General features: G+C 43.8%; 1 protein-coding gene and 1 long non-coding RNA gene across 2 annotated transcripts in view; one reads left to right on the top strand and one right to left on the bottom strand.

The window, feature by feature from the left end:
* The window catches only part of Pgr (progesterone receptor), a 64,680-nt gene extending 47,322 nt beyond the window's left edge, over positions 1–17,358 (bottom strand). The window contains exons 1-2 of the mRNA XM_005077324.4: positions 15,740–17,358; positions 14,224–14,375 (exon numbers count right to left, since the gene is read on the bottom strand). Coding sequence (XP_005077381.1) covers positions 14,224–14,375; positions 15,740–17,358 — 1,771 coding nt within the window. The remainder of the gene's footprint in view (positions 1–14,223; positions 14,376–15,739) is intronic.
* LOC121135649 lies at positions 16,511–21,554 on the top strand. The gene is made up of 2 exons (XR_005872749.1): positions 16,511–16,631; positions 17,044–21,554. It is a non-coding gene; the product is annotated as an uncharacterized LOC121135649 (long non-coding RNA).

The following is a 21,554-nucleotide window of genomic DNA, read 5'->3' as shown; positions in this document are numbered from 1 at the left end:
GGATAAAATACTGGGGAGACCTGTTGCTTTGTTACAGTCTCAGCTACTTTTCACATGAGTCAAATTCTATAATGCAGAAGTGAAGTTAAAAAAAAAAGAAAGAGAAAGAGAGGTAATCTTAAATGGCACAAATGAAGTTAAGACATGGGGTTTAAAACCCATGGGTGACTGTCACTGGGTCTATCAACCCATTCCAGGGCACGCCCCAAGCCAAGGAGTAGTTGGCCAACACAACATGAACTCCATGGGTTTTCTGTGGGACTTTATTTCATTGTGGTAATTTGGTTTTTTGGTCTTATTGTATTTTTGCTTGTTTATTTTGTGTGTATGTGTGTGTGTGTGTGTATGTTGTGTGTGTGTTTGAAACATCAAGAAAAAATTAAAGGAGGAGAAGAGGGGGGAGGGAGAGAGACAGAGACATACAGAGAGAGAGACAGGAGAACATAAAGGTGGGTGGGAAGGGAGTTGAGAATCTGAAAAGCATTGAGGGAGGGAAGAAAGCATGAATACATTTTAAGACGAAAAGTAAAAAAACATGGATGAGAAGAAGCCAAGACATGACCCGAGCAGGCTTAAAGGAAAACACTAAAAATTGAACTTTGTTTGAGAGGTTTGCTACCTTAGCCATGAAGACAGGTTAGAAAACACAGCAGGGCAAAGCCAATGAAGTCACAGATGTGTCCAAACATTGGATGAGAAGCAAATTGTCTATAACTAAAACCAAGACAAACAAAAGAAAATCTCAGGCTGGAGAGATGGCTCAGCCGTTAAAGGCTAGGCTTGCAACCAAAATAAAATCTCGGTTTCACAATGGGAGGTGAAGCCGTAAGCAGTGGCTAGCTGGAAAGTGCACCTCTCGAGGCTGTGCATAATTGTTCCTGGCCCTTTCCTTTTGGTGTCTGAGAGGTGAGGGCCTTACTCCTCATGTATTCCTGCTTTCATGATTTGGTTCCCAACTTGGGCCAAATTTCCACGTGCTGAGCCCTTCATAACTGTGCGCCAAAGCAGGCCATTCTTCCCCAAAGTCATTCTGCCAGTTGTTTAGTCACAGCTATGCAAACCAGCAACAATACAGTGTTTATTTTAATGTTACTGGAATATAGACATTTACCATTAAATTCTAACTAAAGGATATTTTATAGAAAGCATTTAAAAGATTTGTGCAATTTTAAGAGAAACCAGGGCAGCTTGAGGCAATTTTCCTCAACCTTCTTCAAGACAGCCCCCAATGGATGAAACCAACTTTAATTGATATTTAGGTAGTTGCTTCTGGAGGTTAGTCCTGACACCCTACCAAGTATCCTACAATGCACAGAACATCCCTCATAATGAGTGATACTTGAATACCTATAGGATAGCATGGTGAAATCATGGTATACACTGTTTCAAACTAAATTCTCTAGGTCTGCCTAGTGGTGGCTGCAACAGATACAAGGAGTCAGAGTATTCAAGGTTACTTCTTTCATCCAAAGTAAGCTGCATCCCTTTGAGAGACTGCTGATGAAGCATTGCGCATGGAATGGGATGACCTCTTGTGAGAGAGAATTTGACTTTACGGAAGGCTGAGAAGAGTGTGTCAAAGCCACGCTGATGCTATGCCCTGGAGATGGTTTGTGCCCTCAAAAGCTCAAGCTGATGTTTAAGGCCACAGAGGGAGATTAAGAGGTGGGAGCAGGTAGAATGGGTGATTAGAGCTTTGTCATCAGAGTGGGTTGCCCTGTGGCTTAGGAGAACACTAACTTCGAGAGTTACATCAGGAAAGGGTCTGCTATAACATCCAGTTTTCTGGGTCTCAGTTTAGCTTTGTCTCAACTTATGTCCTTCACTGCCACAGGACTCAGAAACCCAGAAGGAACTAGGTGTGTCCCCCTGATTGGGAACAGAACCATGGGCTAGAAATAGATCCTATTCCCTCATAACTCACCCAGCCTGTGTATTATGTTGTTAGCAACAGAAAATGAACTAAGACACGGGCTGAAGATAATTTACATATAATTCAAGTGACTAAAACACATTGAATGTATAAACATCATGATAATGCAAAAAGGAACAAGTGAGAGAAAGACACAAAACTCACTGGAAAACTCTAGAAATTTCTAGGATGCACATTGTTTGCCTTGAAAATTGATAATTAAATTTAAAACAATTGCCCAGCACAAGATTTCCATTATAAGTTATATTTAAAAATAGCAAATTTACTTTTGGAAGAAAGAAACATGAAAATGATTTGTAGGAGATAAAATCAGAAAGGATAATAAAAGTAGAAAACCATCCTTGTGCATTCTCTAAAGAAATAACCTCGACTTGGGGTGCCTAAAAAGACCATCAAAACACTCATCCATCTTACAGTTGTGTATCTTTGTGGGGCCACCTCTTCAGAGGCTTCAACCAAACCAGCAGAGAGAACATGGGCACACACAGGAGACCCCAGCTGTCTTCTGTGAAGGTAGACATTAAAATTGCTTGCACACTTGTACAACAATGCCATTCTTCTTCTGGTTTATGAATACATCTTAATTTCATTTGAGAATAGTAAGTAGAATTTGCTCTGCATGTATCCTGTCAGAGATTCATGAAACTTGAACAAAACACTTATGCTAATAATCAGAGACACTTATAAATCATAATTTCATTTGCCATTCTTGTCATTGAATTTTCTGCCTTAGAAAATCAATATCTGATGGTGTTATTATTAAAACAGGGAAGGCAAAGTTTTAAAATCTACACCATCACAGGACTGGAGAGATGCTTAAGGGTGACTTCTCTTCTGCAGGATCAGAGGTGGGTTTCCAGCACCCACACTGGTAGCTCACAACCGCCTGTCAGGCCAGTCAGTTCAGCTTCAGAGAGTCGATGCCCTCTGGTGACCCCCCAGGCATGTACACTCCTGCCATACAGTGGGATATATATGAATGATGGGGAATGGGGAATAGAATGTTCTTCTGTGTATATGGTTGTCTTATTGGTTGATGAATAATGCACTGTTGGCCAACAGGGAAGCAAGAGAGGTGGAACTAGGACTCGAGGAGGATTCTGGGAAATGTAGTATAGAGAAGTCACCATGTGATCCAGTTAGGAAGTGACATTGCAGAACAGAATCAGTATATAAACAGATACAAGCAGGAAGTATCTCTCTCTCTCTCTCTCTCTCTCTCTCTCTCTCTCTCTCTCTCTCTCTCTCCCTGCGAAGACACTGAGCAGACACAATGTAGACCCCAAGGGAGTAAGAGGCCCAGACCTTTTCTCTGGTAAGACAGGCCATGAGGAAATGCATATATAATTAGAAAATGGATGAATGATTAAGACTGAGCTAGCAAATAAGAAACCCTAGATAAAGGCCAACAGTATTTATAACTAATATAGCATCTGTGTGTTTCTTTGGGGCAGAGAAGGGCAGCAGGACCCAGCTGGGCTGAGAGAATCATCCAAGTTACATATATATATATATATATATATATATATATATATATATATATGTGTGTGTGTGTGTGTGTGTGTGTGTGTGTGTGTGTGTAATTTGTGGTTTGCCAAAGGCACGAGGGTGCTTGGATCTAAACTATCCTGTGGTTGAGTACCAGGTGCTTTTAAGCACTAAGCCATTGCTCTAACCCTGCAATATCAGTTTTCATTTCTAATATGGTCAGCATTCTGCATTATCTCTATACACACAAGATCTTTGGAGGTCTCAGTAATTTCAAAGTTCCTAGGACACCCTAAGTCCTGCTGTTCTTCTAAATATGATTTTTATGTAGTCATTAAGTTTACTTCTGCTATCCAAATTCCAATTTCTCCCACTAATTGGGTCCATGGCCTCGAATAACTCATTTAATCTCCTATGCTTTTATTTTCCTATCTAGAAAAATAGCAGTTCAATGTACAATGATGTAAATAAAACCTGCAACACTTCAGCAGACACAGTCCGAATGTCATTAGTTTGTAATTCTGATGGTTCAATGAGCAAATACTTTACTTCCTGTCTACTATGTGACTGTGTAATGCTATTTGAAAATATGCCAGAAGTTTATTTTCTATCTCCACTGAACGCTTTTATTGGATTTGGTTATCTTCTTCAGTGACCTTACTGAATCAGTTAAATATTGACTTTCTGTTCACCAGATTGGTTATCAAACTACAAAGTGAAAATATCACAGTCAAATAGGTTTCCACTCAAATTCAATTCCATCAGTATCTGCCCCTTAAGAAAATGATCTGTTCAGTCTATTTTCTGTATGTAGTGTAGAGATGGAGATAAATGTTACATACAGCCCCTGTCTTGAGGAACGCAGTTAAATGAGAGAGAAACTATCACAATAAATTATGACACGATTTCCAGCAGTTAGTTTGGGGTCACCTTCTGCTCTTTCTGGCTCCCAGTGAAGATTTTTTATTTCATTGCTGAGCCATGGGCCTTACTGTTTTATTTCTCTTATCTAAGTTTACCTTTCAACCCCATCCAGTTCTTTTTTTCTGGCATTAATTCTTGTTTCTCAGATGCTGCTCTCATTTACAGCAATCTGAAGGTTATTCTTCACATTTTCCTTCTGTTTCTTCCATCTCATGCATTTTAAGTATGCCTTTCTAAGATCTAATGTGCTGATTACTGGAAAGAGATTAAAATGCATATTCTGCTGATATGACACAGGGAATAGCATGGAATGAAAGACTGGAGGTCACCAAAACCTGACACCTTTCAGTTCAGGCTATAGAGCTGCTACCCAGAGTGAGTTGGATGAGAGGGAAATGCTTGAAAGAGAAACTAGACAAGGAAGAGTGAGCTAACCCTTGAGATGATGAGACTCAGGCATTGCTGTTCAAGGAAGCCTGTGAGGCTCCAGGGAGGACAGCAGCAGCTAACAGAGAGAACAAACAGCAGCAGAAAGTGAAAGTGAGACTGCCAGAGGAACTGGAGACCTCTGTTGATCAGCAGAGACATAGCACATGGGCATGGGAAGGGGTCGATGAGAGGAATGACACGTTTTGACTTCTGTTTAAATAGCATCGCTTTGGCATTTAAGATGGGAACAGAAGCTGGAAGCAAGGATACAGATGAGACCCTTTCAAGTGGTCACAATGAGCCCTATGTATAATCATGGGAGACTGTAGCAAAGAGGTCAGTTGGGTGGTTAAAACAAATGGAGGCTTTGGACACATGCAGAATGAGGGCGGGTCATTTACAGAAGTCTATTTGGTAACACATGCCAGCATGTTATATTTTATTTAGCAGTTGGTCTGGTTCCTCTGTGGAGGAAGGGAGGGGAGGGGAGAGGAGAGCAATGGAGGATAGGGGAGAGGAGGGGAGAGGAGATGAGGAAGTCTCCCAGACAACAGGGAGAATGAATGGGCCGGTAACAGGGAAAGATCCTTAGTTAAGATACCAATTTTAAATATCTCCTCCCATTTAGGCAATTTTTCCTTCTAAATATTAATTTATCCAATCTGTACATTCCTTGATGCCAATGAGTTTTCATTATGAATGGTGATGAACACTAGACACCAGCAAATGGGCAAGAAGTAACACAATAGGAGACAAGACTGTGGCTCCTGCCTCAGCCCCCCCCCCCACTGTTTGCCTGGTAAACTTCCTGGCATGTAGGAAGCATTTAATAAATGTCCCTATTGTTGTTACATTTTGTCATAACCTAACTGTCTGTTTACGAGTGTTAAGGGTGTAACCATGGGCACTTGACTTTTAAATATCCTGGGGAATCACACCCAGGTACTTTTGCTTTTCAAAGCCTTCTCTATAAACAAAGATGGCTCCCAATGGGAAGTTACTTTCTTTTTTTCTATCAAAAGTCTTATGTTTATCTCCAAGCCATAATGTGTGTGCTGTCCGCCCAGGATCTGCCACTCTGCTGGGAAGGCTGCCACCATAGAAAAAGCCAGTGTCGTAGATGCTCTTCCAGCAAAGACAGCACAAAGCTTGTCTTTAAGCTTAAAGTCTTACACCACTCCCAAGAAGAATAAGCATAAGAGAATGAAGGCTAAGTTGGCTGTGCTGACTCACTATAAGTTGGATGATAATGTCAAAGTTAGTTGCCTTCGTTGAGAGTGTCCATCTGATGAACGTGGTGCTGGAGTTTTCATGGGTAGTCATTTTGACAGACGTTACTGTGGCAATGTTGTCTGACTTACTGCTTCAACAAAACAGAAAAAAGTAGTTGTCTATGAATAAATAAAAGGACAGGAACTAGAAAAAAAAAGTTTAAAAGCTATTTTTAAGCAGCATGGTGGTAGTATACACCTTTAATCCCAGCATCCAGGAGGCAGAGGCAGAGGCAGGCAGATCTCTGTGAGTTCAAGGCCAGTCTGGTCTATAGAGCTAGTTCCAGGATAGGCTCCAAAGCAACACAGAGAAACCTTGTCTAAAAAAAATCCATTTTTAAGCACTGTGCAAATAATATATATATGACTGTGTGTGGTGAGAGTGTCTTCAGCATCTTATACTCCTCAACATTCTACTGTTTCTTCTGCACCTTTTGTTTAAAATTAACGGCAGTAGCTCCTGTACGAGGCCGAGCTGCCTGCAGCAACAGATAACTTCTCTGAAGGAAGCAGTCAATGCAATTCCATGTCATGTGACCTGTAATTCTAACTTGAAATCTCTTTTTGCATCACCCCAGCAACTCACTTCTGGTTTTACAGTCATTCGGTAAGATATTCCTCATAGTACAGGAAGGCTATTGAAACTGTATCGTATCTGGACATATCACCTTTATTAATTCATCAACTATCCACTTATATTTCTTTACCAAAACAGGCAACATACAGTTGGAAAAAATGGGGCCCAATGAGCAGGAAGCCAGATGCTTCTGCTCCCAGCTGCATATGCCGTGCCCAAACAACAGTGGAAAACTTCTTGACTCTTAGACAGTCTAGGAAGGGAAGGCTGGTAGATTGACAACCTGGGGTTTGCTGCATTTTCTCTGTTCAACTTGACTGTGTTCTTCATTTTTGAGAAAGCAGATAGCATTGAGGTTTGCATTGTTTCTGGGTTACCAATAGCATAAGATCCGTTGTTACATAGTTTTAATGGCTCCTAAGCTCTGCTTCAATAAAGAAATACATACAGGGTAGTCTAACCTTTCGCTTATGGAAGATGAAATGAATGTTTTCTTCCATGCTCTCTCTTATTTGGGGAACTTGACTGACATGAGTGAAGGATGGAAGACATAATCCAAAGTATTCAGCATGGTTTCTGCCTTATAAAGGCAGTGTGTTAACCATCTGTGCTTTCTGTTTCTACTGACTGCTCTCCCAGTCTCCGTTCCACCAGACCAAAGTGCTGCCTATTGATCGCCTTCCCCATGCACTCTTGTCTCTTTAGCACCAGGGACAGTGTCTTCTACTGAAGAGGCGGTGCACAGCAGGCGCAGAGGGTGAGTCCTCCTGGAGGGAGACCAGCTCTGCTGGTCCTTAATGCCATCTTTATGTGGAGGAAAAGAGAGCCCGCTTCACAGTCTACTGTGGTGGTGAGAGCAGAAGAGTCCCCTCGTTGATATAACTAGTGATAGACATTATTTATTTTATGTTATCTACATAATCTTCTATTTCTACATAATCTTTTATGTGGTTCCTTGGTTGTGAAACAGTAGGGAAAATGAAAAGTCTGTGTGTGTTTCCCTGAGGACAACATGGTTTACACTGTATAATATGACCCAAGAAAAATGGTGACTAATGAAAACATGTTAAGGAAAGAACAGATATAGCAGCAATTGAGATGAAATTAATTTAAAACTAACTTAATAGCATGTTAAAGCTTGTGAGCATGAAAATTTGCTTCTTTGGTCTATAGAAATTGGAAGAAAGAGAGAGAAAGAAAGAAAGAAAGAAAGAAAGAAAGAAAGAAAGAAAGAAAGAAAGGAGGGAGGGAGGGAAGAAAGAAGGAAAGGAAGGAAGAAAGAAAGAAAAGAAAGAAAGAAAAAGAGAAAGAAAGAAGATGGGTTTTATAAGAATCATCACATTATAAAATAGCATAGAACAATTCACTGAAAAGGACAAGCTTCCAAAAGAGAAATTAAATGAAGCATGAATCCTATATTTAATTGCGTGAACACATCCAGCAACCCTGGATATTGCATTCATCTTTCATTCTGTAAGTTGTTATGTAGATATGGGACAATTATAGAATTTATGATTTACTTCTTTTAGAAAATAGGGCCTTTTTTGTAGACAAGGATGACTTTAACCTCATGGTTTTCCTGCTTTAATCTCCCTGAGGCTGGGATTACAGGGGTACACCACTACTTTCTATGTGGCTTTCAAATGCTTTAAATGATGACAGGGCTTAACAGTCAAAAGAAGTGGCCTTGTGTCCATTTTAAAGTCTGTTTTAGTTAAGATCCTTAGAGACACTGTTTTTACTGACAAAAGAGGCAGCTATATGTCTCAGGCATAGTTTTCAGGTGTCAGTGTTGATGCAATACTAGACTATGAGGCATTCTGATGCTAAATTGTGACAGTGTCCTCTTTCCTGCTCCCAGATGTTAAAAATATCTTCACAGAGTAAGATCAGCCCAGGATTTGCTCTGGCATTACTAATCACTCCACTGAGACATTAAGATTTCCCATCACAGAAGTGTGTGTGTGTGTGTGTGTGTGTGTGTGTGTGTGTGTGTTGGCTTAGAAACATTTGTTTAAATAGACTTTGGAGTAGAAGCATAAATCCAAGAAGCAGCACAACGCAGAGCTGTGAGCAGAGAAAGGATTGGGACTGAGTTAAGGAGCACAGCTCCAACCCCGGCTCCAGGTGGAGGCCATGTTTGCTTTTGAAAATGTAATTAATATTTGTTCAAATGCAAAATGATCTGGTGAGACATCAGAGAAGTAGGAGATAAAAGAGAGAGACAGACATTAGAATCAGACTTAATGGGAAGTGCTAATTCTTTGTGTATTTCTTGGTAAAATTCAGATATAATATAGTACTTCTATCTCATTGGATGCATAAAGGAGTTACATGTGTTAAACTGGTGACCAGGTAGAGTCTGTTAGATGAGTGAACCCCTTGTGTAACACCTGCATCCCTGGACTCCTGCAATGTAGTGTTATCTCACACATGCATGCACACATGTATACAGTACACTAAGCATAAAAACATATGTATGTGTGTGCACATACACATGCACCTCAACCCATATACATGTATGAACTCACACAGGCATACATACAAACACTCATACACATCCATTCATATATATTCACATACATGCACACACTTAAGCATGTGTACACAAACACCATGTATCAATGAATGAAAACACACATGCATGCACATATATGGGCTTGGATATGATATGCTCCCATGGGCTCATATGTTCGAATGCTTAGTCATCACAGAGTACCACTACTTGGGAGGACTTAGAGCTGTGACCTTGTTGGAATAAGTATGTCACTGGGGGTGAGCTTTGGGATTTCAAATGCTCAAGCCGGACCCATTGTTTCCCTCTTCCTGCTGCCTTTGGCTTCATATGTAGAACCCTCATCTACCACGTCTGCTTGTGTACCAGTGTGCTCCCCACCATGACAATAATGACTAAACCTCTGGACTATAAGCCAGCCCCAGTTAAAGGCTTTCCAAGAGTTGCTGTGGTCATGCTGTCTCTTCCCAGCAACAGAACAGTGACTAAGACACACATGTATGCACGTACATGCATAAACACAAGCACATACACATGTGTGTATACACACATGAACTTTCACTCCCACACAGGCAACACATGTACACACACATTCATATAGAAGCAAGCGCACATCCATATATATATGTATATATATATATATGCACACACAGGACTTAAGATTTATCAACAATGTTTTAATCTTTTTTTAAGCACATTGCACTGTCATGTTTCTTGGGCATTTAGACGAAATTCAGGATTTAGTGGTCCTAGCAGGGGCACAGCTACCATGGTTAGCATGGATGTCTGTGAGCATTGCTTTCCTCTGAACAGTGCCTTTAATGATATACAGGTGCCAAAGGGTCGTTATGAATGGCCAAACTGCTGAGCATTGGTGGTGCACGCCTTTAATCCCAGCACTCGGGAGGCAGAGGCAGGCGGATCTCTGTAAGTTCGAGGTCAGCCTGGTCTACAGAATGAGTGCCAGGACAGGCTCCAAAGCTACACAGAGAAACCCTGTCTCGAAAACCTGGAACAAAAAAAAAGAATGGCCAAACATATGCTAGCCAATGCTATGCTTCCTTACTTCGGCATGTCATACCACCAGTCACGTTCATTGGTCGTTAGTGCTAGACAGAATGACCTCCAGCTTGAGAAGAAATTGGCTGTAGAGTTTGGAAATGAAGTCCAATGAATTACTACACATTTATTTTTAGGGTAATGGGAAAGCTGCCAAAGTGCGAACTCTTTCTGAGAGCACATTAAACCAAATATGATGATTGGTGAGCTGTCTTCTAAAGAGCCCAAATGTTAATGACATAAATAATAGTGGAGGAGACTGTTGGGCAAATTTGCGGACTACTGAAGATAAAGTATTACTGAACTTTAAAGGCAGAGAAAACACAGCTTATGCAGTTGTTAGTGGATACACTTCTAACAATCACTTCTCTTTATGATACCACACTGAGGAAAAAAAATCAATTCCAAGTGAGTCTTATTTAAAAGATCAATTATTTTCACTAGTTGAAAGAAATGTTTTCTTTTTTTTTTTTTTACAAAGTTGGGAAGTGTTTTATTGTGGACATTTGCACATACAGTGTTAGTGACGACGCCTCCCTTCCTGGGGTGGAGCCCGATCACCGTACTTCATCAAACATTCAAGCAACGCCTCAACACTCCCGCACCACTCTCTTTTGAAAGAAATGTTTTCTTAATAAAAAAAATTGCACTTATGTCCCGTTTCCATGTTTCTTCTCTAATTCAGCATTTTCTAAATGTCCTTATACTGACAAGGGCCAGTGTTTTAAGTAGTCAACCACTGCATGAATAAATCATTATATATGTAATTTGTTATGAGCATGTATTGGTGGCATACCCTTTTCTGAATGTCACTGCTCAAGCAGTGGCCTGCCGTATGTGCTCTGTTTTATCACTCTCCCACCAGTACCTAGCATAGGGCCTTGGCATGACACATACTCAGTAAGTTAGTGCATGAGCCAAAGTGCTCCAGGTAATTAATTAATGAATTAATTAAAATGCTATAACATTACGAAACAATTACAAATACATCCATGCTATATAGTATAAATAATATTTACACTATTTATTATTCATACTATATACATAATATAGTATAAATAATACAATTCAATTATGTTCAGTATTTGCTCAGTCATACCACAATGAATGTCTATACTATCAATGTTGTCAGTTAATAAAATATTCAAATAATGAGAGTGTAGCATAATTACTTATGACAACCATTTCGTACAGCAAAATATTTACTTACTTAATGCCTAGTATTTTTATAGTCATTGCGCACACAAGAGTAAGCCAATAAGAACTGCTTCCTTCTCCCACAAACCTGGTTGCTGGCCTGCACTAGTGGAATTGGGGGATGTTTTTCTTTTTCATCTCTCTGATAGACATTGTGTGATTTCTGCCCATTTCCTGGTTCATGCTGCCTTTACCACTTGCTAACTGTCATGAAGGCAGCTTTGCTCCCTCCTAAGTGAGGAGGGAATAGCAGCTTGCCTCTGCGTGGGAATGAGGTGAGTCCGTAGAGCCTGTGACACTTAGTCACTGGGATGTAAGAAGCACTTTGCGATGCCGGGGTTACAGTCACACCCTTGGTTCAGTTAACTGACCCGCCGTTCCCTTTCTGGTCTTGCTGCCTTATACACACCCCTCTGCCTCGAACTAACTCACAACCCAGCTCTGCTGTGATTTCTACCCAGCCACTAAAGTTTTGGCTATCTCTCATTTCTGGAAACTTCTAGCTTCTGTCTGCTCACTTCTGTCTGTTCACCGATTCCCCTAGTTTACACAAACCCTGCCTAACTCTCTGCCTCCCCTGAGCATGCGCACCTCACAGCTCTCCTCCCTGAGCATGCGCACCTCACAGCTCTCCTCCCTGAGCATGCGCACCTCACAGCTCTCCTGGGTGCTTGGAACCAACTGATGCCCTCAGGCTCCCTGAAGCCTGCTTTTATTATCCTAGAATCCCAGCTCACAAGCCAGCAAGACGGCTCAGTAGTTAAAGTGCTTGATGGCCAAGCCTGAGGGTGTGAGTCTGATCTTCAGAACCTATGTAAAAGTGGGATCAGAGGAGTGACTCCACCCTCTGATAACACACACGCACCACACATCCAAAGTTGGAAAAGAAGCAAAAGATTGCAGCTCTCAAGCCCCTCCCTCTGGTCCCACAGGAAACCATATGAATCTAAATTTACTGAGTGTTTATCTGGGTGTTTAATGAGAATCTTTATGGAAATGTTTTGTTTTTGTGTATGATAACTCTTCAACCGTAGTATAAGCTTCTTCAACATGAAATTGCCACCAAGAGAGCCCTTTGGATACCATACAAATAAATTCATTTCATCTGCATCTAAAAATTATCCATTATCACCCCCATTTTGTGTTCAAGACCAATGGAAATAAAGTCATAGAAGAGTAAGTTCAGCATAAATCTAAATACAGGAAGCACATAATACTTGCTGCATGAATGGATTACTCATATAGTATTACAGCCTTGCTCTAACTTCACGAACGATTCATAAATACCTATTTCAGTTGTTCCTTAAGTATTGCTAAATAAAATACCTTGTTTCTGCTACTTCATTTTAAAATGGGGTCTTACTGATGCCTTTTGAGAGTATGCAGGGATGCCACTGCAGTGAAAATGACAGGTGACCCTCCTTCTGTGCATGTGCTCAGTGGGGTAACTTCTGAAAAGCCAACACTCACACGGTGGATGCCAAAGAATCGCAGTTAAAAGTGTTAACATACATCCATGGAGAAACAGCTAATGATTACCCAGACTTGTGTCTTTGAGACATGCTTATCTGTAAAACAGAAATAGACTAGAATAATTGGCCTTTGGGGGACCCAAAAGAGGCTGCTCAATTTTAAGTTTATACTACTCAAGGGCACTATAGAATACAGGGGATTCAAGACGGAGGATTCAAGACTTCACTAATAAGTCCGAGAGTTCAGGTCCTCTCGTTTGCCCTCGATGTATGATACCACAGTGAACCTGGGGGTCTTTGGAGCTGGATGCATTCAATATCACCTAAATGATTTATGAAGAAAAGCCTTCTAAAAGGGAACAAAAGGCACATATTGTCATGCAGACCCCTCTGGAAGACCCTAAAATGCTAATACTCCAGTTCCTCCTTAGCTGCTCACAAATGGGGGCTGTTAAACTCAGACTCCCAGGAATCAGGGAGAGCAGACCGCTGATGAGCAACCCTCAGCCTCTGCCCGCATGTGACCATGGCACTCGGTGTCAGCTTGTTAGAAAATACATTTATCTCCTGCATCAAATGTGACATGATCTTTAAATGTATTCTTATCTTCAAAGGCAAGCATGTTTGACTTGGCGTTTACTGAGGTGGAAGAAATTTTAAAATGTTTCTAAGGAAGGTAACTAAGATTTTCTTTAAAAATGTGCAAGTTTTACTTAAAGCAAGATTGCCCTGGAGAAATTGTGTTACTATGAAGTTCAGGTTGCCTATTTATTACAAGCAATTACTCCTGTCTTCTTATATACATAAGGATATGCTAAACAAAAAAGCAAGAGAAATTTTGCTTAGAATTACTGTATACATATCAATATATATTTACAGAGAAGACAAAGAATTTGCAATTGTATCACATATTCTCTTTATATATATAAATATGTGTGTATATAGTATTTATAACCATACTCTTAGCATGTAATATATATATACACATATGTATATATATATCAATGTGTGTTCATGTATACAAATTGCACAGATATGTAACTTTAATTACCATAAGTTTTCTTTTGATAAAAACAGTGTTTTGTTTGGGCGGTAGATACATATGAGCTCGTCACTAGAGTCAAGCTGCGTATTGAGAGGAGAGAATCTCTGAATGCCAACACAGTCCGCAATGTCAGGACCTGAGTATACTGTTGAAAGTGTGAGTCACAGGACAAAGTTATAACAGTCAACGACATTCACTCTTGGGTGCTGTACCATTAACATAGCATGGCATTTTAAGGTGTAGAGAAACTATCAAGTACTGGGTGGGCTCCAGACAATTAAATGGTGAGGAGGAATGAGAAGAAGCTGCCTACCTTCCATCGCCCTCTTAAAGAAGACCTTGCAGCTCCCACAGGTGAGCACGCCATAGTGACAGCCAGATGCTTCATCCCCACAGATTAAACAGATCTTCTGAGGTAAGGAGTCAAAGCCATACTGTGGGCTCTGGCTGGCTTCCGAATCTGGCCTTGAAATGCAAAACAGGCTCCAATTAGGTTTAGGTTCTCTGCTCTGATAAACAAAGATTTCCTAAACTGCCACTGATGACACCACAGATTTGTTACATACAGCCTAATATTTATTTGTTTTTGATTTGTGTTTTAGTTTTTTGATAAATATCTCATATGTCCAACCTGGCTTTAAACTTGCTACATTCCAGAAACTGGCCTTGAACTCAGGAACTTTCAGGCCCCAGCTTCTAAGTGCTAGGAATAGAGGTGTTTTCCACCATGCCCAGTTTATGTGGTGCTGGGAATAGAACTCTAGGAATGGAGCCACATCCCCAGCTCCCAGGACCACACACACACACACACACACACACACACACACACAATGTATACACATATTTCAAAGTCGGGTAGACTAAACTTGTTACTTGATATCATGAACTACCTATAATGGATTCATTGGCATACACATTATTAGCCATTCATCAATAGTAATAAAAGAAGATCCAGTGCATCCTTCTACGTTCAGAACAGCTAGACACTCTCATTTAAAAAGAGCTTGTTCAGAAGTGATTTCGCCTTTGGTGGATGAAATACGACATCCTTCCTCAGAGCTGGGTCACAAAAAAACACCTTTGAGCTTTGGGAGTTAAGTCGACTTAGCAGGGGTTCTGCTTTGAAAACATAATCCTGTAACGGTTGCTCCAACATATAAATAGAGATGTTAAAGTACTGTTAGCACACTGACTTTATTTTACCTAGTCACCGCACGAGAGACCACAAACTTCAGAATTTTTTTTTTCTCTTCACATTCCATTACTTCAACATGTGAAGTTAAATGTTTTTTGAAAACAATACAAGGATGCCATGCTCGGGCTACACTGCCCTTGAGTTTAAACCCTATGACCAACACTTTCCTCCTGCAGTTTGCTTCAGTCTTGAGAGTTTTAGGAAAACCAGGCCAGAGACCTGCCCAGATCCCTAAGGTTTCAGTTCTAAGCCTAGGCCCCACCCCTCCCAGAGGAACAGTGCTTAAGTGCCAACACACACACACACACACACACACACGGTCCATGTCATCCTTACTAAGTATTTAATGAATTTAATAAAGCCTGCAACCCACTAGACAGTATCCTGGCACCCCCATCCTCGGGACAATCGGGGGTCCTAGAGTGAATCCGCAGGTTTTGGACCAGGGTGGTCCTGCTTCCGAAAGTTTTCAGACAGTGTTTAGGGGGAAGTTGACCAAAGATATCTCTTATGCGCCCCAGAAAACATAAGAGGGTGTCTGGGCTGCAAGGCCCAGCCCTCCCGCGGTCACCCTGCTACCTGGAGCTGCTGCAGGGAGGGGTGGAGCGGGGCAGGGCCCCGGGCAGGTGCTCACCTCAAGTAGTTGAGATAGGGCGGGTAGACCTGGGGCAGGTTGTCCTTGATCACTGCGGTCTGGTAGCCCAGCTGCGGGAGCCCGTTGAGGCCGAGCGGCGGATAGATGGCGGGGGCTGCCGAGGAGGCCTGGGGTGCGGGAAGGCTGTCGCGCGGGAGCAGGCAAGGGCCGGCGGCCGGGGGCTTACAGGGCAGCGGCGGGAACGGGCCCTGCGTGGGCGGCGCGCCCTCGGCTTTGTACAGGATGCACTCCAGCGCGGACCCCGAAGAGGACGCGGGCGACACCGCGGAGCTGCCGGGAGCGCCGGCCACCGCCGCCTCCCCGGGCCTGGAGGAGTGAGCCCGTGGCGGCGCGGGCGCCAGCGGGAAATCTGGAAAGGTGGCGGCGCTGGCTCCGGCCACCAGGTAGGGGCGCGGCGAGCGCGCAGCTGCTTCCGCGCCTTCCTCCTCCTCCTTGATCTTCAAGCCTGGCGGCTGGAAGTCGCCATAAAGAGGGAAGGCGTCCTCTTTGGGGTCACCGTCCTGCGGATAGGCGCAGTCTGGGAAGTCGCCGCAGGGCACCGGCGTGGATGGCGCGGAGGGCGAGCCTCGAGGCGGGGCAAATGAGCCCTGGGCTGAGGCCCCGCTGTCGTAGCTGTCCCCCTCCAGCAGCTGCCGGGTGCGCGCAGCCAGGAGCGCGTGGTTGAGAGGCAGGATGGGCACGTGGATGAAATCCACCACTGTGGTGGCCAGTGGGGAGCGCCCGGGCGCCGCCGAAGCGTCCTGCTCCAAGGAGACCCTGGGAGCAGAAAATCGGGACTCTTCCTCGGGAACCAGGGTGACGCCTCCTGGGGCAGCCGCGGGCGCGCTGGCTGCAACTCCTCCTCTACTGCCCGTGCCTTCCAGGGCTCGAGGTTTGCTCTTCAGAAGCGATCCCGGGGAGCCCTCAGTCTCTAGGTCACAGTCCTCCTCCACCTCCACGGCAGACGGCTGAGGAGGCGGCTTCAGTCCTGCCCCGGGCCAATGAGTACTCCCTGAGGTCGGGGCCAGGAGCTGCCTGGGTGGTGACAACCCCTTGGGCAGCACCTTCTGCCCCGCTCCTGTTCCGGAGCTGTCGCCAGCCTTGCTCTCTGCCCGGTTCATGAGAGGGGACAGCAACCCCTTGCTAGTAGGGACACTGCGGGGGTCTTCTCGAAGCTCTGATCCAAAGAGACACCAAGATGTGATGACCTCGCAGGCTGGGGGGCTGGCGTGGCTCTGCTCGGTATCCGAGGGCGCCAGCAGCGTGTCTAAGACACTGTCTAAGAGTCTGCTGTCCTTCTCCAGGACTCTGGGATTGCTGCCTCCTGCCTCAAGAGTGGCTTCGACTCCAGGGAAGGCTCCCTCCACTTCGGACAGCGACTGCTGGTTCTGTGCTTTTTCTCCTGGGAGCTCCAGACCTTGACAGGGTCGAGGGAAGAGCAGTCTGTCGTCCAGGGAAATGGGTATAGGCGGGACTACGGACGGCGCGTCCAACGGCTGGTTCCCCTGGAAGGGACAAGGGTCCAAGTGACCAAGCAAGGGGGACCCGACGTGGGTGGGAGAGGGAGCGGCTCCCGACGCGTGGGGTGCCCGCGGATCCTTTGCCTGCAGCTCAGTCATGACGACCCGAGCTCCCCTTTTCTCCTCCCCTGTCTCCAGGGAGGAGGGAAAAGGGAAGGAGGAGGGGGTGCCCGTGATATAGGGGCAGAGGGAGGGGGAAGTGGGTGTTGAATCGCAGGACCCGTGGGATCTCCACCTCCAGGTCGGGAGGGGCGGTGCTGGTCAGCTCCCGTCCTTACCCTCCACCCAGACACAGAAGAAGGGTGGCGGTCGCGCTGGCTAGGCGGTGGGGTGAGGGCAGGAAGAAGTAGCTAGAGCAAGCTGGTCTCTGAACTGGGAGAGTTCTTCCAAAGACTTTCCTCGTGTCTGTCAGGGTGCTCACTCATCCCGCGCTGGTGCTGTGAAAAGCGCTTCTGCTGCTTGCGGACCTGTTCCCTCCATAGAAACGCGGGAGTCTAAGAAGTTTGCATCGTATTTCTGGCTAAAACCCTGGGGCTGGCTGCAGTTCATTCCTAGTCATCCTCCTGTGGCAGCGACAGCTTCTCAAACTCCCTGGGTTCTCTTTAGTGCCAGCAGTCTGTGGTTTCAGGTGCCTCTGGGAAAGCCCAAGGGAAACGAGTCGTCTTTGGGCTCGCAGAATCCTCACACCGGCAATGCTACAAAGGCTGAGAGATAGTGGCAGTCTAGACTGGCTCCATTGCTTTCTAGCAAGCCTCGCGCTCTAGGAAGGTCCGCCCAAAGCCCCTCCCTAGCCAATCACCAGCTAGATCCAGAACTCCGGAGTTGGCATTCCTGCCACCCACTAGTCTGGGCTCCACTTGGAATATCAAATGCTCTGGGAAGAAGCCTCCTAAGCATATCAGATTTTACACTGTCAGTTAGGTGTGCCAGTACCAGTGAGGGAAAAAAAATATACATGCTATCAAAAGCAAAACTGCTGTAAGGACTTCAGGGTTTGAAATTTGTAAAGATTCTACATTTGGTGACACCATTTTTAAAAATAAACGTATAGAAAATGATTCCCAATATTTTAGTTGTTTTTACATGCATATGTCTCTGTGAGTGTATGCCACATTGTGCTCAGAGGCCAGAAGATAGGATGGGGGCCCTCAGAAGTGGAGTTTCGGGTGGTTGTGAGGGGTCTGATGTGTGTTCTGGGAACTAAGCTGAGGCCCTGTGAAACAGCATCAGGTGCTCTTGTGTGTATATGTGTGCATCACTAATGGTCTGTCTAACCTGCTCCTAAACGTGAGAAACACATTCCAATTACTCTCATGACGAGCGGGTCACACTCTTTTTGAGGGCCACCCATGTGACTTATCATTGTAGTAGTGGAAGACAGTTGGTAACACACCTCTACCTGTGTGGGGAGTTCGGATGCTGGGTGTCATGTTTGTCTTGTACTAATGCATCTGTATATTTTCATAAAGTCCCCTTCAGACCTCATTAAATACCCTGTATCATATCTTAAGGTCTCCAGAGCAGAGGCTGAACAGTATTTTCTCCTCTCAGTGTTTCTCTACTCTTAAAATAGTTTTCATTGAGCTTCTGAAGTAGTCATTTGGAAAAATTCCCTTGAGTGTGTCCAGGTCCCAGGTATGCTGATGCCTTGCAGTTATTCTCACCCAGGTCCAGAAGATACGTGCAAGGCTCCAAAACTCCAGGGCAGGTGGGGCTAATAGGGTCACAGAGCCTGAATGCCTGGACCACCAGGGAGCCGCTGCATATGAGAAGCATATCTCCTTTGCATTGGGCGTTGACTATTCCAGCAATGAGTTATCGCTGACTAATTTAGACGTGAGAGAATTAGGGAGGTAGAAGAGAATTCAAGGAAGCAGTTATTGTATGTTCTTAAAGCATCAAATGGTAACATGGAGTGTGGGAACCGCAGTGGGCATTAGGGACAGCACATGGAATAAGTGTGGGAAGGAAAGAAATGAAGTTGGCAGGTGGCCTCCTGTACATGTGTGTGTGTGTGTGTATGTATGTGTGTGTATGTATGTATGTGTGTGTGTATGTATGTTGTATATGGGGAGCCTTGACCACAGACAAAGTGAGATATAGAATTTTTACCTCCAAAAGTGCACTCATGCCCTTTAAACTCCCTTCATATTGTCCTTTCTCACCTGGTCCCTGCAGTATCACTGCCACCCTGGTAAGTCATTGTATATTAGGGTCTCTACAGAGTCCTGCCTGGTTTACTAAGTGTTATGTTAAATGATTATCCACGTCTTAGATATAAGCATTTTCAGGACTTTTACTAATAGGACTTGCTTTTCAGAATAGTTGTAGATTAACAGCAGGACCTAGCAGGAAATAAAGAGTGTTCTCTGTGTGGCTTCCTGTACACTGCTGCAGGAGGCATGCTTCCGTTAGTGAGTGCAGGCTGCTGCGTGACTGTAACTAGGGCCCAGAGCCTTTACAGTTTTCCTGTGTTCTTTCCCAAGATCCCACCCAGGACACCTTGTTTCATTGCTGTAATGACTTCTTGGGCTCCCCTGTGCTGTGCCAGCATCTCTTCTCTTGTATTTCATGACTTTGGTAGTCCTGAGAACCCTTGGAGGATGGCATTCTTTATGCAGTCAAAGCTCATGTTTTTGGGAAAGAGAGTCAACATTGGCACGTGCTGTTTTCACTGCCTTGCATCAAGAGTTCACAGTGAACAGAAGATGCTGGTCTCAGGTACCTGTGTGAAGCAGTGTGTTCCAGGGTCCCTCATATGCTTACCATTCCCATCTTTGGAAGGAAGTCACTATGAGCCGTTTGTGGGAATGTGTGGGTGTAGGAAGTTATTTTCTGTTTCCATTAAGGTGGAGTATCCAACTGGAAACTTGATTGGTAATTCTGCCCGGGGAGCACCATTCACCCTTATCACTGCGTTATTCTGTCTTTCATGTGTATCACTATGGATACATTTTGTTCCTCAAGGATTTTCAGCCTTGAGTGTTGGGATCTCCTTCACTTGTCCTTTGTGTCTGTTGGCATATTTCACTGTTACAGAAGGGTATGTGTGCAATGGACTGCTCTGAGCATGGTCTTGGCTCTCTAGTACCATAAGCTTCTCCAGACTTCTTTTGCATACCACCTGTAACCTCCTAAAATGAGCCATTTTATTTGAAAAATATATGATATTATAAACAAAGATATCCATTCCAGTTTATATAATGTACTCTACACTAGGTTTTCATGTCTTGTTTGATTTTTTTATATAATACTTTGAATTTCACTCTATTGTAGTGTGTATCAACAGCTTGCTCTCTGTTGCTGGGTGGAAGTCCAATGAATACACTACGATATGTTTTCTTGTGCACTGCTGATAAACAGTTGTATTATTTATAAGTTTTGCTAGAAATTTACTATCAAAATGTGTATATAAGTCTTTGTATACATATGCTTTAATTTTTCGTGGGCAAATGTTTAGAAATGAAATGGCTAGATACACTCATGTGTTCTGTGGTCTGCTTGTGATCTCCATGGAATTCATAGACTGCCTCTGTGTTGACAGTGGGGCTGTTGGGAGAGCGATGTGCTGTGGACAGCTGCCTGGTCCCTCTTACCCCATGGGGACATGGTGAGAAGTTCTATCTGGGAACCATAGAGAAGATCATCACCAGAAATTGGATCTGCCACTTTGATGAAGCCCTGATTAGTGTGAGATAAATTCCTGTTGCATCTAAGCTACCCAGTGAGTGCGTGACATTTTGTGACAGCAGCCCCAAGGACCAACACAATAACGTATACACAGAACTGGGAAACTACTTCCTTAAGGTGATGAATATTTGTAATTTTAGAAAATTTTAGAATTGTGTGATGGGATCAGGAGGTTCTGGTTTTTCTTTTCCAGTGTTTGTTTTCCGGTTATCTTTCCCCATATCTTAAAATGCTGAGAATAAGTGACAGACTTCCCGTGTGGAATGGGAAGGGGCTCATAAGGAGCTGCTCCTGGTCAGGGGCTGATGGCGGTGGGCAGTTGCTGGGTAATGGCCAGTCATGTGGGGTGGGTGTATTGCCATTGGTAGGTTACTCATGATCCAGTGGGTGGCCCCACACTCCTGTACATGTGGGCAACACTAACTGAGCTCACTGCATGTAAAACAAAGGAAGAGACCATGAAGGTTGGAAGGGAGTTTGTTGAAGGTCGCCAGGGAGAGTAAGAAGGGCTTGAAAGGAGAGCTGATGTGTGTATGGATATGATCAAGTATTTTGTATGCATGTACAAATTGGTCAAATGACAAATAAAATATTATTTAAAAATA

This window comes from Mesocricetus auratus, unplaced genomic scaffold (assembly GCF_017639785.1).
Source record: "Mesocricetus auratus isolate SY011 unplaced genomic scaffold, BCM_Maur_2.0 Super-Scaffold_100040, whole genome shotgun sequence".
In the NCBI taxonomy this organism is placed as follows: Eukaryota; Metazoa; Chordata; class Mammalia; order Rodentia; family Cricetidae; genus Mesocricetus; species Mesocricetus auratus.
This window is presented reverse-complemented; position numbering and strand designations above follow the sequence as displayed.